Source organism: Xiphophorus maculatus, chromosome 20, assembly GCF_002775205.1.
Source record: "Xiphophorus maculatus strain JP 163 A chromosome 20, X_maculatus-5.0-male, whole genome shotgun sequence".
Taxonomy (NCBI): domain Eukaryota; kingdom Metazoa; phylum Chordata; class Actinopteri; order Cyprinodontiformes; family Poeciliidae; genus Xiphophorus; species Xiphophorus maculatus.
The window spans coordinates 7,368,715-7,392,142 of NC_036462.1; the positions used below are offsets into that span (position 1 = coordinate 7,368,715).

Consider the following 23,428-nt stretch of genomic DNA (forward strand, 5'->3'; position numbering starts at 1 on the left):
ATCTGTTTCCGGTCTTGATATATATACCTTTTTCTAACTTAACATGTTTGTTTCAGCAACTACTGGAGTCTGCAGGTTTCTCCTCCCTTTTTTACGTCACAGATGAGCGTAAGAAAACTCGTGCAACAAGTGGCATGGGGGTAGATTTATTCACTGTGGGTTTCTAAAAAAATATTTTTAGATGTGCCTCCTTTTTTTTGGTGCAAATAGTCAAACATAGTTCGATTCTTCTGAAAATAAATCAGCCATGCACATTTAAAACGGCTTACACAAACCGCGTCATTGGACAGAGATACAAGAGCACAAAAATATATAATGGGGGTTGCTAACTAACACATCTAGCAGGAAGTCAAAACAGAACAAAACACAAGGATGTGAAAAAAGGGAGTGTACCAGAAAAATATTTATGTTCAAATACTTTTTGATCATATCACTGATCACGGACCAAAATGAAAACTACGGATTAAAAAAAAAAAAAAAAAAACATGCTCAAAGGAAATCAGTGTTCCTCACCAAATTGATTCTTCTCCCTATAATTATTGTTTGGACCAATAAATAGGAATAACAAGTAAAGGAGACAGGACAATAATCTGCAGTACCACAAGGGAGCAATAAGCAAGTTTAAGCCAAATGGGAAAAACATGTTTATTTTTAAACTGGACCACATTATCCTTCTACCACACATTTTGGTAGCTCAGATTCTTGGACACACCAGCAATAATGGATAAAAAACAAAAATAAAATTCTGTTCACAGGCAAAAACAAGTTTTAAAAAATATATATGTGGACAATCTAAATAACATGACATAACAATAATGGTACAAAAGAGGTATGAGGTACACTTAAGGGCGTACAACGTTCTCTTTTCTTGCCTCTTTTACATGATTTTAAATTTAGTGCAATGGAAACTCTTGAGTCCCTTTCATGTTTCAATAAGGCATATATGTGAAACTTAACACGTCTTATTTAGCAAGACATGGAAACATGTTACCGGTCCCTCTGATGGATAAATGAAAAAACTTATAGTTGCATTAGAAACATGAACGTCTTCCTTCTTTTCTTTATCGAACACATGTATAACCTACAATCCTCTTTGTTGTAATAAAAACAATGATATAGATCTTTTATGAGCACATTCCATCAAAAGGTAACAAAAATTAGCAAGCTACTACAGAATGTGTGCAACAGTCTTTCAAGTCCCCCAGGAGTCATTATTTCATTCATTATAACCAAAGTAAATACTGCAAAAAGACTGTCGGGGTCCGGTGCCATGAAGGTCCATTCATTTGTCTTCACTTCCTTTATGCTCCTGTTAATGTCAACATATGTATATCTAAAGATATAATTTCTGTTTTTTGTTTTTTATGGGTATATTTTTACAGATTTCCATCCTCTTAATGCAGAAGCATTTCTTTGGTTGCCTTAAATCCTCAGTTGCAAACCCACTTATTGATTGTGAAACTATTGGACGCTTTTTTTTTCATTAGATATAGGGAGTGACAACTTGGGTGTGGCAATAAAACAATCACCTTTCAAAAGATTCAGTTCCAGTCTGGCTTTGGACATCAACAACCCCCCCCAAAAATACTACAAGGATTTTTGTGCACATCACAAACAGCAAGTTTGGGAGAAATTGAATTCTTTTTTTTTTTTTTTTTTGCATGACTAAAAATCAACCAATAGTGATGGATGAAGCTGAGTTAAAGAAAGGTGGGTCTTTTTGAGTCAGTGAAGGTGCTTTTTAAACCCGAGGCTTTTTGATGACAGTGATGTTTTCGTCTCCCGCCTCCTTCCTCCATCCAGGGTTTGTTCAGGGAGCTTGAAGTGACCAATGGGAAGGGCCTTAAAGAGTCGGCCCAGCTGCTGCAGCAAATCTTATCAAGTCTCTGATTCGTGTCCTGCGAGCGGGATGATGAACACAGTGATGTCGTCGCCTGAGCCCAGTTTCTCGTTGGGTAGCCGCCAGCCGCGCTCTTTTAGTACACCTCTGGACCTCATCAGCAGTTCCTGAGCTGCCAGTGTGTATCTGTGCAACACACACAGAGAGCACACATTCATTTTAGCAAGTCATCCACTTAAAAGTGAAAGAATAAATACAGCAAAACAAAATATGAATGTTATTGTTTATCTTACCTAAATCATGGCTTAAACACCCAATTCTCGTTCTTATTATACTTAGCAGAAGCATTTTAGATATAGTACATCACAGCATGAGTTAACTGGTTAGGCTAATTATTGTATTTTTAAGAATAAAAAGCTTTAAAAAAGTTGCATGTATGTACAAAAAACATTCAAAATATTAAAAGAACCTTAAATATCAGTTCTAACAACAGCTTAGCCTTAGAGAATGGGTTATGAAACACATAGCTGGAAAAATAAAGCAGGATTTGTCATCCCCTAGTGGACAAACTTGATACAACACATGTGAATGGAACAATTTTGTTTTATAGATCATATTGAGACAGCAAAACCTGAACAGAAAATACAGTTTATGAAACTGTTTACCTCATTGGATCAGATGGGTCACAGCGTGATAAATAGGTGGAAACAGCTTCTGCCACTTCCTTGTCCGTCGTTACATCCCACAGTCCATCTGTGCCCATAACCAAGATGTCATCTGGTCCGTGTTTGTTTTCATCCAGGTTGTAAACTTTTACCTGTGAACAATGGAAACAACATTTTGCTGCTTTCATTTGCCAGGAAGGAGAGTCAAAAATATTTCTGCTAAAATATCAAAGGTGATGGAATAGTTAGACAAAATGCCAGATTTTCAAACTTCAAAAACTAGAACAGTGTTTTTTTGTGACATTGTCCTGTACAGTTTGAATGAGTTGTTGATTTGTACAGAATGTGGGGAGAAAATCTGACAAAATAAATAAGATGGAATAACCTACTGCATAAGTGTGAACACCCTGAAACAATAATTTGCTTAAACTCATTTAGATTACTTCTGTTCACAAACAAATTCCACATTATGTATTATACAGTGGAGAAATGTGTCAATTACTGGAAAAAACACAGAGTCTCAATAATACATTTTTTTATTTTATTTTTTCAAAAATTGAAGAAAACACAAAGGCAAGTGCCCAACGAGGCCAACAATGATCAGTTTTTTCCACCCCGAAAGATAACATAGAGGCTTGACGGAAATCTACCAAAATCTGGGAGAAAAAAATATGTATGACACAGGAAATTGCCAAAAAGCAAACAAAGGCACAACAACAACAACAAAATCAGACAATGCTCTATGCTGCATTTTGTAGGTGCTGAATCCTTAAAAGTGTTCTGGATGCCACTTTTGAACACAGGATGATTTTCAGAGAACTGCAGCCTTTGGAAACTGAAATGAAACCTCTCTTGTAGCCTGGTGTATTTTTTTTCAACTTTGGTAGGCCAATAAATATTTGCTTTTTGTCAGAACGTGCTTGTTCAAATTGCTAACATCAAATCAGAGAAACATTTTCTGAGTGACTTTTAATAAGCATGTGATGGTCAGATCATCTTTAAGCTCAGAATACTCAGGTTATTTAGTGATCCTGTGAGCTGAGTGAGGCTTGAAACAGGAAATGAGAAGTAAAGTGTGACTAGCAGATTCTCAGTTTAGGTACATTTGTCCTACAATGACATATGATGTCTAAAAAGGGTAAAAAAAAAAATAGGTTAGTATATAAAAAGACAATACACTTCTCTCTCAAGTGAGAGTCATGCAAAAATGTAGAATTGAGCTTAATTTAGCAAAATTGGTTTAACTGAATATATTTTAAATTTTTGGTCATAGTAAAAAAGGTTTTCTGTTATGGGAAACTGACTGCGGTTTATACAGCCTGGGACTAGTGGCTCTAAGTTAAGATGAGGAAATGGTTACAAAGGTAACAATTCCTGTTTACAGGAAAATTGTTTCCTGTAAACAATTTTCACTGTCTCATGTGACATTTCGTTAGTCTATTCCTCTTGCAAAGGCCGTATGCATTAAAATTTGATGCTTTGGTTATTTCTACATGATAAACGTTGCACTTCTCATTGAGCTTATATCAGGATTGCATATAGCTGCAGACACATTCAGATCAATAATGTGTGGTAAACAAGGATAATGCAGATCACTTTTTTCAATCACATCATACAAGTCAATCCAGCAATATCACGACTATGATCAGTGTGTGCTTTCAGAGCAGGCAGCTGGGATTGTGGAATTACAGATGTATTAGCCATCCATCGGTAGCATTTACCAGAGCAATATGCACAAAATGTGTTGGGCATTTCCACAAAACCCAACAGTTACTGTCTGAGCTCTGTGTTGGGATTCCCATTCTGGCTGCCCAAACGCATTTAGTGGTTAAAATAGAAAGTGATTTAACTTATCTTGTGAATAATATTTCTCATGTTAGAAACTGGGGTATCACAAAGTAGCACTTTATAGTGCTTCAGAACTTTATAAGTTTAACAAAGAAATCATTCACTGCAGTGGGAGCCTGCTAATAGATAGTTAGATGTTCCTCTGTTGCCACATTTAAATGAACGAGTCATTAAACAGACTCCTGCAGAACCTGATAGTATCCTGTGGAGGTAATGCAATCAGTTTAATTAGGTTTGCTGGAGCATGAACACATCTAATACATGAAGGATGGCAGACCCAAAGGTCCAGGGCTGGCATCCATTGTTTTAGTATATATATACATGTTATTATATATTATAGGCTGTATCAATAGTGAAGTAATGAAGAAAAGTTGAGTTATCTATTTCAACATTTAGTAATTTACAGATAGCTCCATTAGAGCTCCACCATGGCTGATGAGTGGTTGGAAGTAAATGTTCGTCTGCAGACGGCTTCACTGTATGACAACTGAAATATTGCCAAACCATTATCTCTGATTTTTCTATATTTTTAAATCCATATTGCAAAGAACCCTATTCCTTGCAAAAAAAATGTCAGTGGTGTACCGAAGTTTGTTGAATTTAGATTTTTTTCTAACCCTAATGGTTTTTATTGAACAGTAATTTGACAGGAAAGAAGGTGGGGAGAAAAGGTGATGACATGCAGCAAATGTTTGAAACGTTTGTGTTGAGATTAAATATTTTGTGGAAAACTATTCAATCTTTTTGTTTATCTGCCAAATGAAGTTAGTTTTAGGCCTGCAGGAGGTTTTAAAAAGAGGGATTGAAACCAGTCAACATAATGTGGTTTTGGGGAGGTTGGGAACCTTACAGGTAGCTAATGACCTCTAACCTTAGAGTTCTTTAGTTTTGTTGCATTTGGTTTTAAGTGCTATTATTTTATTTGAAGTTTATATTGTTTTTGATCATCCCTAAATGATTTTCCTGAAATCACAAATCTGAGCAGAAAGAAAAGCAAAAACCAACCTCTCGAGCAGACCTTAAGGCCACACTAAGAACTCTTTTCGGATGTGACGCTGAAAAGGAAAGCTCAGGGAACGAGAGCTATTTGATCTGATCTTAAACTGACTGAAGCACCTGAAGCAGAGACACGGAGGCGGCTCCTCCGGCGTAGCTGACAGGTAGCTGGTGAAATTGAGACTCACCTCAGGGACGCATGACAGGAAGGGCTTGATGTAGATGTTGGAGTTGTACACCTTCAGGTCATGATCTCCCAGCCCACGGGTCACCCCGATTGTTGCCATTACACGAGCCTGCACACACGCATGGATGCACACAGGCACAGTCAGAATCACGTCAAACAGCAAAGTATTACAGGGTTTTGGTTCCAGGATGAGCTTACGTTCCCAGAAAATCCAATTATGAAGGATTATTAGAAGAGAGCATGCTCTTTCAGAGAATAATGAAAACACTGAGCAGGTCTCATTTTTGTGCAAGCAGACATGGCATTCAGAGGAAAAACTCAGCAGAAAAGAGAACGCTTTAAAATTGAAAATTAAAGAAACATAATCTGCTCCACTTTGATGAGAACAAATCATCCCGGAAACCAATGATGTAAAACAATAAAAACCTCTCAAAACATTATGATCAATAGCAAAAAGAGTGATTTATACTGCCTATAATGTCACACTACAATTGTTACACTAAAATTGCATATTTACATCCTAGATACAAATGAATGCTAATTTATTACCTTTGATTTTGAGGAGAAGCATTTTATTGTGGTTTTCAGACTTATTTCATTGCCAATATTGAGTTTTTCTTTGGTTTCTTACCTTTTTCCCTTCTCCATATATCAGCGGGAACTTCAGGTCATCTTCTACAATTGTCTTATAAGCCCTGCAGTGACAAAGCAAACATGGAGATATTTCATTTGATTTGCAAACTTTCAGCCGGACTTTCTATGAAATATTGCTGATTAGAGCAGTCTTTAGCTTGGGAACAGATAACAAGTGATCATTTTATGAACACTTATGGGTTGTGTGATGTGAAGTATGAAGAGTTTTACCAGCCAGTCATGGTGTGGTCTCTGTAGAGCATCTTCTTGCCCAGCTCACTGTGCTGGATCCTCCGAGGGAACTCGATGTGAGTGAACTCATTTCCCAGGAGTTCGGGCCTCAGGAAGCCCTGGAGGGTCACGCATAATTAAAACAGGATGCATCAAACCAGAGAATAAAAAGATTTGAGCAAATTATTTTCTAAAACAGGTTTGTGTGACAGCAGAGTGAAACCTAATAACAACAATGATGATAAAAAAAAAAGTCAGCTTATTCTTTGGGGAGTATGATAGAGCTACTAAAACAGACAACTGATGATTTACACGCTGCTGTGGTGTCAACCTACTGTAGATTACTGAATGTTTGCCATTAAAAACTGAGAAGTGTCAGGCATATGTAAAATGCAACAATACCAGATACTGTAACCGCTGTCTCTCTGATTCAGGAGTGAATTCATTAGTCATTGGAATGACTTCATTGTTTCGTATAATTATGGCCCTGAAGAGAGAAACGCAGAGAATTGTGCAAGAGTTTGGTCAGCAGTGAAGTTGCAAAAGAAGAAAAGCTTACACAATGAATATTTACATGAGCTAAGAGCACTTACCTGCTGTCTCCAGCATTGGCTACATAGAGTTTTCCCATTAAATAAACGACAGCTAAGGCACAACAGCCACCAGAAATGGCATAGGTAGTTTTTTCCTTTTCAATGAGGTCATCCTGCGAGTAAAAAGTAGAAATAAAAGGCTTCAGATTTCTCCAAACATGATTTACAGTTCATTTTTTCCTTAAAATAAAAACCCCAGCAAAGAACAAAGAGGTTTTGAAGAAAACATTTGCTTCAGGATGTTTATGAGCATTGTAATCAGAAGCAGACAGTAAAACTGCACCAAAGGAGGATATGATTCCAGAGTCGCAGATTCAGTCAGAGTAGCTGTTCATGTGAGAAGGATATTCTGACAACTTAATGATACAGTTTCAGGACAATCCAGCCTATTTCCTTTCAGTATTTATTTACAAAAACAGTCATGTGTTGAAGTTTTTATTATTTTGTTACATTACAGCTCCAACTCTCAATGTATTTGATAGTTTATGTTGCAAATGTGTATTTGAAGGACAATGATAGCTGGATGTAATTCAACATTCTTAGCAAATAGAAATCTGAAGAGTAAGTCTTGTAGCTGTAGTCCTTCCCTTTTACTCTGATACCACTAAATATGATCTAGTGCAACAAAATGCCTTCAAAAGTCACCTAAATAGTAAGAAGAGTCCACAGGTAATTCAATCTTTGTTTAAATATGGCTGTTCTGTGAAAAGCCTGGTTCGTGAAGACCAAAAACACACCAAGCACATCAGAGACAAAGTTATGGTTTAGATCAGAAACAAGTTAGAAAATAATTTCCAAGGCTTTGAACAACTCAAAGAGCTCTGTTCGAACCATCATCTGAAAGTGGGAAGCGATGTTTCAGTGATTGATATCCTCAGTTTTGAGGTCCATGCACTTTAAGTGGGCCCTGTTAAACAGGAAGAGCAGCAAGATAGAGGCTGAAAGCACGTCCGATTTCCCAAGTACATGGCTGGGTAAATACAAACAAAAGGGAATAAATATTGCAAAACAGACATAAAAAACAGCTATAAGACAACACTTATGAGTCTTGATGTTATTCTTAGAGTTGTATTAGGAAAGAGCTTCCACAATAAACTCTCCTTCTGTTACCAAATGTTGGATAAAGGCAGATTGTAGCTGAAGTATTGTCTACTTTTTAAAATCAGAACTACTGCTCCTCAACCGCTCCACAAGCAAGGGGCCAAATTTTCTCAAGACAGCTGCTGAGCGAAATTACAACTGTCTTAACCTCAGAGCCAAAGCTACAGTGAAATGGTTTATATCAAAGCAGTCATGTATTAGCATGGCCCAGTCCAAGTCCTTATGTAACTTCCTCTGAGAATATCTAACAACAGAAGATAACTGATGTTCATAGATGTTCTCTATTCAGTCTGACTCAGCTTCAGCTATTCTAAGTTTTTAAAAGTAGAATACTGGTAGAGACAAACCCCCCAAAATTGTGGCTTTAATTCCAAGAAAAGGTGGTTCTTCAAAGTTTTGACCCAGGAAATTGAATACAAATGCACACCACATTTTCAGATTTTTATTTGTAACTTTTCCCACTTATGTGCTGTTTTGTGTTGATTTTTCATATAAAATCTTGAAAAAATACACTCAGGATTGTTGGGACAGCATGACAAAATGTGAAAAAGTTCAAGCGGTCTTAAAGCTTATTTTCTAACACAAGCATAATGTGTCCTAATCCTCTCACCATCTGTTTGAAGGCGGTCTCTATGACTCCCATCACCAGGCTCTCCAGGCTGACGACCTTCTCCATGTGAAAGCGCACGGAGGCGTCGCAGACAGCGTCAGCGTCTTCTGCCGAGTCCTGCGTTCCTCCTTTTTTTGCCTCTGTCTGGAAGGGGCTCCCGTTCTTGGCCAGGCAGATGGGAGGTGCGCTGTTGGGATTCTCCAGTAAGTGGCAGATCTCCCCGAGGCCGTCTCTGATGATGCGGTGGAGAAGCTTGGACGCCATGATGGCAGCGCCAGATCCCGCGTGGCCATCGAATACCCCCCAGAAGTGGAGAGGGATTCCTGTGTTGTCCTACAATAGATACATAGAAACATAAAATCCATGAAAACAAATCATACACGTTAATTTAGGAAAACTTTTTAGCTTAAAGAAGCTCCATTTCAACATGAGTGTAGTTCAGAAATATGTTTAAGCTTTATTACAATGATGCAGCCGTCTCTTGTATGCATTACTCATTTATATAAAATTAAACACATTTAGATTAGAGCTAATGAATAATTTAGTAATCGATTGTTCTGTTGGTTATTCTTACAATTAATCGGATACAAAAAATTTGCACATCCTGCAGATTTTTCATTTAACAACTTAAACTTGTTTTATGTAAGATTAGAAAAAACATTAACATTCTGAATACATAATTCAAATACTTTTTAAGATAAAGTAAATATTTTATTGTTTAAAATTCAATACCCACATTCCGTTATTTTATGCTTTATTATTTGTAGATGCATCTGCAGCTAAAAAATACTTCTAATACTAACATCTGAACAGCTCAGCTCTTTCTGCTTGACTTGAACCAAGTGTAGATAAAACTTTGAGTCTGTATTATCCAGTTAACAATGAATTGATTCTTAAATTATTTGGCAGTTATTCCAATAATCATTTCATCACGATTACGGCAATCTGATTGTTTCAGCACTAATTGAGATGCATCATTTTAATGCAAGAATAACAAAAAAAAAAATCTATCTTCTTAAATATGGCTGGCAGCCCTCAGCCATATTTACAATGGCTCTCAATGAGTAATGCAGAGGCAAAGAAAAGAGTCTCCTTAGGGCTTTTGCTGCTTCCATATGATGCAATGAGTGATGGAAACGTGTTTGAACCTTCGTGTCTGCAGACATGTTTACAGGCCCAGTTAGCTTGGCTGACTGGTAAATAAACTGACTAGACATCTGCTTATCCCTCAGATGCTGCACGCAAGAGGGGGGAGGGCAGAACAAGAGATGATGTCATTCGTTTACTCCTAATGTAGGAGGCAAATGTGTGTGTATGTTCGAGTGTGACCTGAACAAGTACTGACTGAAAGATGTAAACAGGCGTTAAATGGCCACACATGGAGTTCATTACGCAGATACATTAGATTTTAGAACGTTATTCTTACATTGATGGATACTCGCTATTTTTAACTGACGGACAACAATGATAACTGATAATTGCACCATCTGGGTAGTTTTTTATGGGTAGTTTATGTGACTGTCAGACATTAAGCAATGGCAAAGTGTTAACTGTTTTCAGTAAATCTCAAATAGGACAAAATGTCCCAAGATGGACCCTGACAGAAGGATTCCACAAATTTGTTAAAATGTTACCAATTTAAACTCAACTGTTCCAAGTTTATTTATACAGCGCGTTTAAAAAGAACCACAGCTTTGAGTTGACAAAATTTCTAGTAGCACTAAATGCTATGCGTTAGCAAACCTTGACTGCTGCCTGTTTAACATTATGGAACAGCATCTGAATAAAGCAAAAGTGGGACTTTGACTAGGCCAACCCAGAATCTCATTTATTTTTGCCTATTTGGGGCAAAATTTGTAATGCAGACCTACTGGTGCATTTCAGATTGTTCTGCTGCATCAAAGTGTGTTTGAACTTAAGGACACAAACTGGCAGAAATTCATCATCCTTCAGGATTTTCTGGAAATGAGAAGAATTTTCTGATTTCTCAATTATGGCAAGTTATCCAGGTCTTGAAGAAGCAAAGCAGCACCACACCAACACACTACCACCACCGTGTGTGATGTTCTTATGTTGACAAACTGCTTCAGTTTTATGTTAGATATTAGGGGGCAAATAGCTTTAAGGAATCCACTTTTTACACTTCTGGTCACAACATATATTTTAAGTCTTGGTGATCGTCAGGATGTTTTTTAATAAAAGAGAGAGCTCTTTGTGCTCTTTTCAGTTAGCATTGGTTTGACCTTTAAACTCTACTATGGACAAGCTTTACCCTGTCTCTAGCTGTTGAATCAGGGATACATGGACACAACTGAGGAGTGCAGTGGAATGTGACTCTATTTAAGTGACTCAGTTGTGTGAGTTAAAGACCTCAGCTCAAACATAATCCTCAGGAAAAATGAGGAAAATTGAAACCAAATAGTATTAATTAGGGTGCTAGTTACAGTTTCCTAACTTGTATGATTTCTGCTTGGCTTCACATTTCTGCTCTCTCACCACAAGAAAGTTGATCAGACTTTTAATTGGCGACTTTTGTGTGTGCTCTTAAAAAAAGTTCTTACCGAAGAATGGGTTGAAACCCAATCATGTCCCTAAACTACATGAATAGACACAGTTAGAGACATTCAGTGAAGTTGCTTCAAGAAATAAAATAATTTGAAGTGCATCACTCCAAAGCACCTGTAGGTCAGACTGAAATCTATTATCAAAGGTAATTTCCTCCAGCCTTTGACTAGACCATTCATTCCTCGTTGGCTGTTTTTGCTCACCCCGCTGTCGTCTACGAGAGTGGAGTTTCGGTGTTTGCTGCTTGGTTTCCTCACAAACAGCTTCTCACAAGACGCCTGGTCTTCATTCAGCATGCTCTTCCCCGCATTGATCGCCCTGATGGAGGAAGACACAATGAATTAAAAAGGGAGCTTTGACCTTGATAATTCATAAAAATCATTCTGGTCCTTCTGACTACATTCTACAAAATGGCGGTAAAAACTAACAGTGAAGTACAGAGGGGAAAAATAGGACAGGATGCAGTCTTGTCCCAGAGGGAAGTTGTAGAAGAGATTAAGTGTTTTATGATGAGATGATGACGATGGTGGATAATGGCCTTAGAGTAATGCACTGTCTCATACTCAAGCAGTATCATCTGCCCTGTTGTGCATTGCAGCAGAATTTATTGAAACTGCTGGGGAGGAGAAAAAAGAATGATAATGGGTTACCAAAAAATGCAACATCTTCTGTATAAACATTCTGATTTCATTTGTAATACCATCGTAGAATAAAGTAATATAATATCACTCTACACTTAGTGCTGACTTTGCAGACAAGACAAACTCCACTGATTGATTATTTTCCCCTTTATGAAAGGGGAATAGGCTGTAAACCCCAAGGCTTATATAATCATCCTAAATTACAAACATGTTAGCAAACATTCACCAAATTAAACATCAGGAACATGTGGAGTCAGATTCCTGGCCTCTTGGTAAATGAGAGAGTTCATTATTCATTCTGCAAATCTCTGTTTCCTCAAAGTCACGAGGGAAAAATCTGTCTCTTCAGCTGAGCTGAGCTGGATGTTATTAAATTCAAGCCAGGCATTATTATCATACACACCAATTTAATGCAAAGCTAATAAAAAAATATCGATCAGGGGTGCTATAATTTCCCATGGAAACTAAAAACTGCTTGGAGGAGAAAGGAAACTAAATTGGCAGCTATTCATGTTGTTTTGGAAACAGTGTAAAAATATCCACTGGCATGGTCAAGCTGCCACATGGGGTGAAGCTGGAAAGGCAGCAATTTGGGCTTCATACTGCTAGGTTATGTAACGCTTTCAAGCTTAATTATAGATAAATGCTACATTAGCACATCTATTGAGCAATTTCAGTAATTTACTTATTGTCATGAAGTGCCTCTGGGGATTTCTGCTGCTCCTGTTTTCACAGAAAGAAAAGTTAGGAAAACCGGTTAGAAGTTTAAAGGAAATGTAAAACTGAGCCTGATACTGGAAATGACACTCAGTAGATAAGATATAGGAGCCCCATTAATTAAACCAGAAATCTTAGCTAACTACAGTCACGTAAAATCATGGATGCTTGTTTGTCAGATAAAAAAAAAATACTGTATGAGGTTGAAATGACCAAATCTGGATTACATAAAGCCCTGTCAGTGTCTAATCAGTTGAAAGCAGTGGACGGGCACCACCGTGTTCTGCACTGCGGTGCCTGCATTGAGTCTAATGACGGTGAAGAATTTTAAACCTCCTGATTGTCGTCTCCGCTTTCTGCCGGGGCCGGGACTTTTTTCAGAAATGCAGATGCATGACTGGCGAGAAACAACTCTTCATCTGTTCTGCAGCATGATCACAGCAATTCTACAAGCGCTCCTTCTGTTCGGCTCTGCGCTCCATATTAGTTGCTGTTCTATAGCTTCAGCTGAGCTTAGTGATTTTTTTATTTATTTATTTTTTTCAACAAGGTCATGTGGAAGGGTTGGCAGCATTGAGGCAGAAAATTGTCCAAAACCTCGGAGCTTTGAAGAAAATTTGGAACAAATACAGGAGGCATGCTTTTGATTTGCTGTTACCAGATGGATTTCTTCCATAAAGCCTTTTATAAACCTTTCCAAGAAGACATGATTAAATGTTCTCCTTTTCTGTATCCTGAATTTTCTGATTCACAATAAAAGAGTCAGTGATAATTTAGTCACATGAGCTCAGTGAGCTATAATTACACGTTGCTGTTTGCTGCGTGGGTGAATTTCACTTTAAACCCTTAGCTCCAGCCTCCCCTAGCATGTGCATGAACTCCATCCCTTTGCTTTCTTTCTGTCAGATGACTGAAAACCAAACTCTTCACTGTCTGGAGAATCAGTGTTTCTCCTGCTGTATGTTATGCAAGGAAAGTTCAAAAAGAGGAAGTGAAGAGTTCCTGTGAATTCTTTCGTTGCGGCTGACGTGCTTTTAACGTGTGATGCAATTGCCTTTCTGCAGGCGTCATTTCTGAAACATTTTAAGGTTTATTTAAAACCATATCTAAAAAAAACTGAATACCTGATAAAATCTTTAAGAACTACTTGTAACATTTAGACAGGTTCTCAACTGTTTCCTGTTTGCCTAGTAACTGAGTAAAGCTACGCCTACTGGAAGTTGACTGATTGACAAACACTGCGGGACAGGTTGCACAAAATTGTTCACGGCCTCATGAAAAACATGAAAGAATGAGACTCTTCATGCTCTGAATTCCTTTGCAGGAGGAGAACGCTGCTTAGCAGCACATGAAGAAATGAAAGCGGACTGACAGGACAGGGCAGAGTATACACCCAAAGTGAAAACAGGCACTACTCTAACTTGTGCATTGTTGGGAACATAATGCAGCTGCTATGATTAGGGCATTCTGAACATGTACATTGTGTCCCACAGTAAATTTAGTCTGGACAGCAGATGATATGAAGGATGAGGGTGTTAAAGTGACACCTTCATATGTGAAACAGGTGCATATTTATAGCACATTAGCACATCTGCACCTCTAACATGATTATTGACTTAATATTGTCTATCGTTGGTTTAAAATTACAGTAAAATTTTAGATGTATTGTTTTTCTTTACAGTCTTATCTTGGATAACAAAGGGAAAATTGACCATTAATAATCATGTTTTTGTATCAACATATATTTTCATCTCTGCAGCTGTTTGTGTTGGCCTTGAGTATTTGTTGTTGTTCTCTGCCTGCATCTGTTATTTCATGAATCTTTAATCACCTATGTTTTGTTGTCACTAATAAAACATTTATGAGGTTCAAAGTACTTGTAGCTTATCTTTACTTTCAATTTGTACTCTGCTTGAAAGTAATAATTTCCATACTCCAAAACAGAATAAAACAGGTAGATGTAATTTATGCATCCTTATGTCAAAGAAGACACTTCATTTTCCCACGACAGGTGAAAAATATATTTCTTCCTATCCTGCAACAATGTGCAAAAACCAGCCCACACATAAAAATGCCTTCTATAGTCATGTCAGACCAATAAAAAAGCACAACTAACTCCTAATCGCCTCCAAAAATGCAGAAAGTGTGAATGTAGGCCAGCAGGACGGCCTCCAACCGGACAGCTTCCATCTGCACTATCTGGACATCACTGTTCATTCTCATTAGGGCACCGGGGGAAAAAAGTACTGAACAACATGGACAAGACCAACAGATGCTCCACATCAGTTGTGTGAGGATTAAAATGTCTGCCTGCTAGATTTAAGACTGCTAAAGGCCAAATCATTCTAATTCTGATACATTACAATACCAATCGGTTTTGTATTCTGCGTTTATCACACCTTATTTTGATATGAACAACTTAACTAAAAAGATAAGAATAAATCTGTTAAATGAATAGTTCAGAACAGTTGAAATAGGGTTCACAGTCTATCTGTATTATCATTTTGATTTTGTATAAACCAACTAGATTTTCTGGGTTTATCGAAACTGAGCCAAGAGAGGAGTGGACCTCAACCATCTTAAAACAACCGCAAGATAGAAATGTTCAATATTTTTTCCATAAAACAATAAATGGCTCTCATGTTAAAATCATGTTGTTACAACTAAAACATCATTCAACCTTTCTTTTGGGATCTTCAGTACTCCTGTGGCTTACAGGACAGCAGTGGGTTCTGAGCTGCCATACCTTATGCCTTGGGCCGGCTCTGTTGTAACTAGTACAGACTGACATGTCTGTAGGAATAACAAGCAACATTTTGTCATTGCAGCAAACACAACTGTGCAGTGCAACAAGATTAAGTTTCCAGCTTGAACTGTATAAGTAGCAATAAGTGCATCAACAGGAATCTAGTGGGTGTGATTCACATGGTGGTAGTTGTATAATACTGTCAGTGTTGTCTAACAGTCAGTATTATGACATAAATTATACCTAGAATTGATAGAAAGCAGCATTTGTAAGTGTAGGGTTAGAGGTTGACCTTTTCACTCAACACTAAAGTCGAGTTCTATCAACTTGTGAAAACTGTGTGCTCAATTTTGATGTCTGCGTTCTGGACTGTATGAACTTTTAACAGCTTAAGCGTTGGCAGATCAGCTGATAATGTTGCATGCTGTAAACAGCACCAGCTTTAATGCTGCGATTACAGTTTCTGTGACTTATACACCAAAGTCATTTGCTGCAGAGTGCGGCATGACTGCTCAAGCTAAACCATAGCCTCATAAGGCCCATTCAGCCTTCTGGGAGGTCACAGAGTCCCTGCTGACTTTTTATTTTGTTTTGTATGAGTCAGCCTTTTTCCTTAAAAGTTCAACACTAGGTAAGGAGCAGCCCACAAACTGGTGGACTGAGACTTGTCTCACACACAAACACACACATGCATTGGTTTGGAATGTTACAGAGTGTTTTTTTGTCTGCAGGAGTCAGTTAGCAGTACATTTTGGAATGAAATGGAGCAACGATCTGCTGATACAGGAATCACATTCTGCTTTGCATTTCCACATGCACAAGTGATCCATTTTATTTCGTGTGCATGAGAAAAAGACGCAGGCGTGCAGAAATAGCAAACATCTCTTTACAATCGCATAGCTGCTATCAGATATTGTGGTCAAAATGTTTCGGAATCAAACCGATCAGATCTGACAGCAGCCTGCATGCAAAGATATTAGACCTCACTGGTGTCTAATCAGCTCAGATGTGGACAGAGGTAGCACTGTCTACCACTCTGGTCATCACTGGGCTGCTGCAGCAACAAACCCCCTCAACAGGCCTGTCATTAAATTTACACAACCTATCAGTGACTCATTTGCAATAGATTTAATAAACGTCAGGCGTCTGAATAATACACGGATGCACTCACTCTGCGTATCCCGCCCCCCAGGGAAGCCTGGTGCCTCTCTTTAACGTGACCACCGGCCGTGAGGCGTGTTCGGTGGAGTACTGCAGGAGCTCCGGGGTGAGGTCCAAGAAATCCGGCCGGCCGTAAGGGAAGCGATGCGGCAAGCCCTCCTGTCCGCTGTTCTGGCCTCCACCTGAGTGATGGTTGTGGTGGTGGTGGTGTCCGTGAGGCATCATCCCTCCGACCAAGTTGGACATCGCGTTTTTAACTTTGCTGATCATCTTCGGCACCCCGACCAAAAAGAAAAGAAAAAAAGAAAGAAAGATCCAGCGGAATAAAATGACACGCGATGCGATATCACGGCGAAAAACAACAGCGCGCGAAGACGGCGACGGCAATCATTTCAGGAAGAGGTTGTTTTCCTCCTTGGACCCATGTGACAGCTTTCAGAAAAGCAGACGCGAGGTTTTCCTCATTCAAACAGAATAAAAAGCCTCCTTAGCTTGCGCATGGGCCGTGATCCGGCAGGAGGCTGTGGATCATCTGATAGGGCTGGGCTTCACTGGGATGTGCAACCAGCCGTGAAAAATTCACAGGCACCCAAATATCTGGATGACAAATCTTTAAACTTCTTCTGATAGCCTATTACATTTTATACTTAAGTCTGTTTTTACTTCACAAATCTCCCACTGGCCAAGATAAAGGAAGGTCTGGTTGACACTGACAGGAATATATTTCAGTTACTTTCTGATTCGTTGTGATGTAACTATGCTCTGGTATCTCCAACTTCCTCCTTTCTTGCTCACCTATAATATGACTTATCATCTGGTTGAGGATTTCCAACACCTCCATAATTAAAAAAAAAATACATATATATATATATATATACACTGCTAAAAAAAAATAAAGGGAACACTCAAATAACACATCCTAGATCTGAATGAAAGAAATATTCTCATTGAATACTTTGTTCTGTACAAAGTTCCATTTGCACAACAGCAGGTGAAATTGATTGTCAATCAGTGTTGCGTCCTAAGTGGACAGTTTGATTTCACAGAAGTTTGATTTACTTGGAGTTATATTGTGTTGTTTAAGTGTTCCCTTTATTTTTTTGAGCAGTATATATATATATATATATATATATATATATATATATATATATATATATATATATATATATATATATATATATATATATATATATATATATAACAAGTTCCAAAATAAACATAGGAGGATTAAGCAAGACAAGTTAACCAAAAGATATATATAAAAAAATTTACTAGATTATAGTACCACTTTCTTTCACCTCTGAGTAGGTTCAGTCCAACTCGCCTCATTTGCTACTGTCTGACTTTAAAATTAAATTTATTCAAACCTACCAGCTTAAATCAACATGCAAGTATCCTTCAGTATGTGTCTGAGGAAACAATTTCACAATGACCTACTTGCAAACTCTATACAGTAGCCTTTCGGTGCAATTATTCTAGGGGTACAATTATTAGTGCCACTGGTGCCTTGCATTAAAAACGTCCTGGGTTCAAATCCCAGCAGGGGTCTTTCTGCATAGAGTTTGCATATTCTCTCTGGGTTCTCTCAGAGTACCACAGCTTCCTTTCACAGTCATAAATATGGTGACATGAGGTTGTAAACTGTTTGTCACAGCGCTAATAAGAATGGAAACTAGGAACTGAGTATTACCATGGCTGTAGTGAAACGGCCATGACAGTATTATTCTGTCGGGATGTGTTTCTGCAACAGGAGCCTTTTAACTAAGATGGGTAAGAACTCCTGAACAAATCAATTTTTGAATAATTTAGCACCGATTTAGTTCACCTACGTTCAATTTATTAATCTCAACAGGAAATTAAATGTTGTAACTCTCTGTATTGACATTTATTCAGCAAGTCACTATAGGTGTGAGCAAGAGAGAGAGATACAAATTTCAGTGTTTACACTTCAACAAGAAAACCTGAAGAGTATTTGAACTTAAAAATTAAACAACAGACCAAATAAACAGGCATATATTTAAACAGTTTTCAATAGTATAGAAAATAATGTTAATAGCTTCTTTTGATATTCACATAAAGTTTAAATACATTGCTCAAAGAAAAATACATAAACTAAGATTTAACAATCCTGTAGCATCAATAATAGTTGCTCTTTTTTCACCCAACAATATAAAAGCATATGACTGACACCAGTTTGAAAACTGTCAAAAGTTTAACCCAAAGATATTGTATATTCTAAAAAAACATATTTTCTTTCAGAAGATTTTATAATCCTCTTTATCTTATTAAAATTGTATTTACTTAACGACTTCTTCAAAAAATACGATTTTTGTTGTTGTTGTTTTTAATTATTCCAAAATAGGCTGCATTGTGTTACCTGTTTGGTTAAATAAAGAAAGGAAAACACTTTCTATTCTTGAGCTGCATCCTACAACATTGGTGATGGTAAACAAGTTAAGCTGAACTTATTCTATAGAAAACTATATTATTTAATTTTTATTTTTATTAAGGCAAGTCTTTGTGAAGCATTAAAATACATTCTATCAAAGTGGGATGGCCATCTTTGGGTCTAATTGGTGGAGATGCTGTTTGACGGAACATCATCAGGCTCCTCACCAATAATGTCTTGCAGTTTTTTAGTCCTTTATTTAGTGTCACCTGCACAATGCATAACAGTAACACGTTTTGAATTTAAATATTTTCCTAATGACTGTAAGCCTTTCTAAACACATCGGTGTGACCATATAGGTACTTCTGACAATTTCTTTGTAAGCAAAAAACATTCTGAATCAACAACTGCAAATGAAAAGGAACATCACTGTCTGGTTTCCTCTTGTAAAGGGAAAGTACAAAGATGCATTATTCTGGTAAAATGTTGCCACCCAGTGTACCTGGGCTTAATAACAACTTTAAAAAAAAGACACACTTTAGTTGTAGTCATTCTTCAAATTACAAAAAAGAACGTCCAAATTACAATCAACCCAGGAGGCATTAAATGGAAAAAGAAGGCGTTTATTTCATTGCTCACATTGCACTCAATTATTTCAGTGTTTGGCTGAGCAAAGAAAGCACAATGAGAAAAGCTTGTTTTGTTTCTGCATGAGTGGAACCTACCTGAAGAGCCTGCTGTTGAGTTACATAATTTATTTTTGTTGTTTTTTATTTATTGTTTTTCCATTTGAGAACCCAGCATCTATGATGGCTGAAGGACAGCAGACAAATTGAACAGCCTCTACAGCACAATGTGCTTTAACAAGAACTTCCTTCTATAGGCACTTAGTCACCTGCAAAAATATACAGTCCTCTTGAACTTTTGTCACATTGCAACCACAAACTTAATTGTATTTTATTTTCATTTTCTGTCTTATCATCATGAGGATGAGAAAAAAAAAACATTAGAAGGAAGTCATTAGTTCTGTTTCCACGAGGAATGTAGGGAGTTTAGCAAACATGGAGAAGTCTCCAGGTTTCATCACTAAGCCTACAGTAGGAGCTGCCACTGAATGATGTTTTGCAAAAGTAATAAGCAAATATTTCATTCTCTTGATGTGCAGATCTGCTTTAGACAAGACTAGCAGTTGTAATTTCAGTGAAACATGTTTGTTCTGTACTGAGTCGGGGAACTGAACACCATTATTTTTCTTATTAAAAGGTTGTAGCATTTTACTTTCACTTTATGGTTAGGCAACAGTTTGTGTAGGTCTATAAAACAGCTTTCCAATAAAATACAAATAATTTTACAATGAAACTGTCATAAGTCTATAAGATTCTGCAAGAGATCATGGACACAGATTATGAGTTGATTGTCACATTCTGATATTTATTTTTCAATTTCTTTCATTAAAAGCCAGCTTTAGTCAGATCAAAGCAGCAGTAATGTGTTTCCCTTTTAAGGAAAACTACAACTGTATATGAGTCAAACAAAGGCAGGACTGTTATTTCTCTTCCTGGTCAAATAAACCGATCCACATAACATGCTGTGTCACAAATGCAATTCAGAATGTTATACATCAAGCTTAACAAATCAGCTATATCACCATAAAACACAAATCCTTCTTAAATTTACAGTAATGGCTTTTAAAAATGTTGTTGAGCTATTTTTATATCGAAGTTTATAACGTGAACTTTAACAAAAGCCATTTATTTAAGTGTTATTTATTTATCACAGATTATGCAAAAGAATTACTGCGGTAAATAAATAAGATGCACTTATGTAAGTTTACAAGTAGATGGAGCCAAATAGCCACCAATAAAAACTCATCTTAAGTAGAAAACACAAATATATATTCTATATGTATGTTTGTTGGCATATTTAACACTTGAAATTATGTAAATCCTGTATTTAATAAGTGACTCAGACAGTTGAACATATTCTTAGGCTTCCACATCTTTTCTCTTTAGCACATTTGTATGACTTTTTTTTAATTTTTTTACAGCAGCTGTTGTATTGCAGGCGGCCTACAACACCACATGCTGGCGAGTGATAAAAAGAAAGCTGAATGATTTCCTTTGCCTCAAAGAATGATTTCTTTTCCTCTTTGATTTTATCCCCTCTTCTCAAGATAAAGTACTCCCAACACAGAGAAGCAGTGGATAAAGATTTAATCTCTTTCCTGATGAATGACCCTCTGCTTCTCTGACAGCAGGTGCTGAGGCACACTGCTCTGCTATGAGAAACACTGAGATGTTTCTGCGTTTAGCTTTTTTGTCTTTGTTTCTGTAAAAGGTGGCTGCACTTCACACGGTCGACCCAGTTTGGGAAACCTCTGCTGAGAGGAGATATTTGATAACCTGTGGAGATAAGTTAAAAGTCAGAGTCATCTGGGGTTCATGTATCATTGTGTGACAGATCAATTTCCCCAGCTTGTGTTTTCAATCAAACTAGATGTTGCTCACAGTTCTACATGTACTGTTTCCAGCTGTATGATATATTCTTTTACGTTTTACCTTCATTTAACAAAGTTGATTATTTTTAATTCACAATTCCTAAATGTTGGGAGTGGAGTGGGAGTATATCACATGACCTTAATGAATTTTGAAAAATTATGATGTGCTAGTGTTATTGAGTTTGGGATTTTCTTGAATCCACATGGGGGCCAAACATATACACACCGGGACAAATATTTGAAATAGAGCTACTGAAAGTTCGAGAATGTCTTTCAACTTTACAAATTCAATACCTACTAATTTCTTATCAGTGATCAGGAGCCTTTTTGACAGTATAAAATATAAATATTATGTCAGTATAACATATATGGTAATGGTGTATGTGTTGCCCTGTGATGAATTGGAAGGTTGTCCAGGGTTCAGACCATAGGCATAACTTTGTGAGGATCTTAAGTTGTTTGAATCTGTTTTGTTGTTTTTGTGTTTTGTGTAGTTTCTTATCTCTTTTAGTTCTGCTTTGTTTCTATTATTACTTCTGTGCCTTCTTTTAGTGATTGTAGTTATGTTAACTTCTTGTGTTTACTCCTTTCTTAGTCACTCTAATTTATATTATGTTTCTTATGTCTACTTATTTTGTTAGATTCATTTCCTAGTCCTCAGTGTCCTCTCCCTTGTCCCTTGTGTCACTTCCTCTTTCTCTCTCTGTCTCTCTAGCCTGCCGTCTGCTCTCTCCCCTCACACCTGCAACCCATTAGCTCATCAGTCCAGGCCTTTTGTTCAGCGTTCAACCTCCCAGTACTTAAGCACCTTATTCTCAGTTACTTCTTGCTGGATCCTCCCATTACTTCCCCATTTAACCCTGTGTACTCCCTGTATCTCCTTGCTGTGTTTTGTCCTGTGTGGATTATGATTTTTGTTTTGGCCTCGACCCCTGTGGTTTTTGTAAGTTTGTATTTTCATTAAATCTTCAAATTCACTTGAATAGTGAATTTGATCCATATGCAGTTTTTCTGCATATGGATCCATTATATCCTCCATCAATCACGACAGACATAGTGTGGCTTAAGCGATTAGAGAAAACTGTTTGATATCATAACTTGACATTTTAGTAGATTAAACCATTCCACTGGGTTTTACCATATTTTGCTTTCACAGTACAGTTGCATTAACCTTTTAAGGTCGACGCCCGCCCTGTGGCGGGCATGACGTCATGTTTCTGTGTGTGTTTTTTGCTCCAATGTGATAATAAATTTTGTCAAAATGAAACAAACACTGTAAAATCACAAAGTTTAGGATGTTCTGAAAATAATGATACCAAACAAGGTAAGGTAAATACTTTTTATGGTGAAAATATAAGGGTAAATTCAAAATTAGACCAAAACGGCCATTTAGACCCAAGACTCCAAAGGGTCAGTATTATTTAGAGAATTGTTGATCTATCATATCTGGGAATAATAAGGCCTTGGTGCTGTTTAGTGAAATTGAATGGAACTGTTAAAAACTATAATAAAAATGACAATGGTTAAAGACAGTAAATAATAACTTAACAAGGGTGTTGATTACCAGATTGGTTTGGACTACATTGTTCCTTAATAACTTAGATCATCATTTAAAAACTGCATTTTGCATTTATCTATCTGACAATTACATTTGTTTAATGATGTGAAAAGTTTAAGCCAAAACAGATTACATCTGTAAGGGGGGAATACTTTTTCACAGCATTATATGGGCATTAAAAGCCATCTGACAAATAAACAGAGAGCTTTTTAATGTTGCATTTCCTTTCCTGTTATCGTCACACATTTATCGTTAAACCTAAGTCAGTACTTTATTTCTAAACTGTACTTTTCCAAATCTAACTAAGTTGTCTGTGGTTGTTTTGCAGTGTAATATTGTTTGCTGTAAAAGTGTTTTTATTTTTTTCCACTTTTTAAGATGTACTTTCAATGTTCTCTCTAAATTGAGCTCATATATTTTGAGTTTATGTGGGCATTATTTCTTTCTTTA

At 37.2% G+C, this 23,428-nt stretch overlaps 1 protein-coding gene across 1 annotated transcript; it reads right to left on the reverse strand.

Moving 5' to 3' along the window:
* Positions 1-631: 631 nt before the first annotated feature.
* LOC102237066 (protein phosphatase 1H-like) lies at positions 632-17,131 on the reverse strand. Its single transcript, XM_005816095.2, has 10 exons — positions 16,545-17,131; positions 11,473-11,587; positions 8,705-9,037; positions 6,994-7,106; positions 6,803-6,887; positions 6,401-6,519; positions 6,168-6,231; positions 5,538-5,645; positions 2,506-2,657; positions 632-2,026 (listed from the first exon to the last, which is right to left on the reverse strand). Exons 1-10 carry the CDS (start codon positions 16,802-16,804, stop codon positions 1,879-1,881), a joined length of 1,497 nt encoding a protein of 498 aa, XP_005816152.1. The 5' UTR covers positions 16,805-17,131; the 3' UTR covers positions 632-1,878.
* Between the last annotated feature and the right edge of the window lie 6,297 nt (positions 17,132-23,428).

Coding starts and splice junctions, on each gene's coding strand:
- LOC102237066 (XM_005816095.2), bottom strand. CDS start 16,804: ATGATCAGCAAAGTTAAAAACGCGATGTCCAACTTGGTCGGAGGGATG. Junction 6,520..6,802: donor GACAGCGGTTACAGTATCTG/GTATTGTTGCAT, acceptor GTGACCCTCCAG/GGCTTCCTGAGGCCCGAACT. Junction 2,027..2,505: donor GACCCATCTGATCCAATGAG/GTAAACAGTTTC, acceptor TGTGTTGCACAG/ATACACACTGGCAGCTCAGG.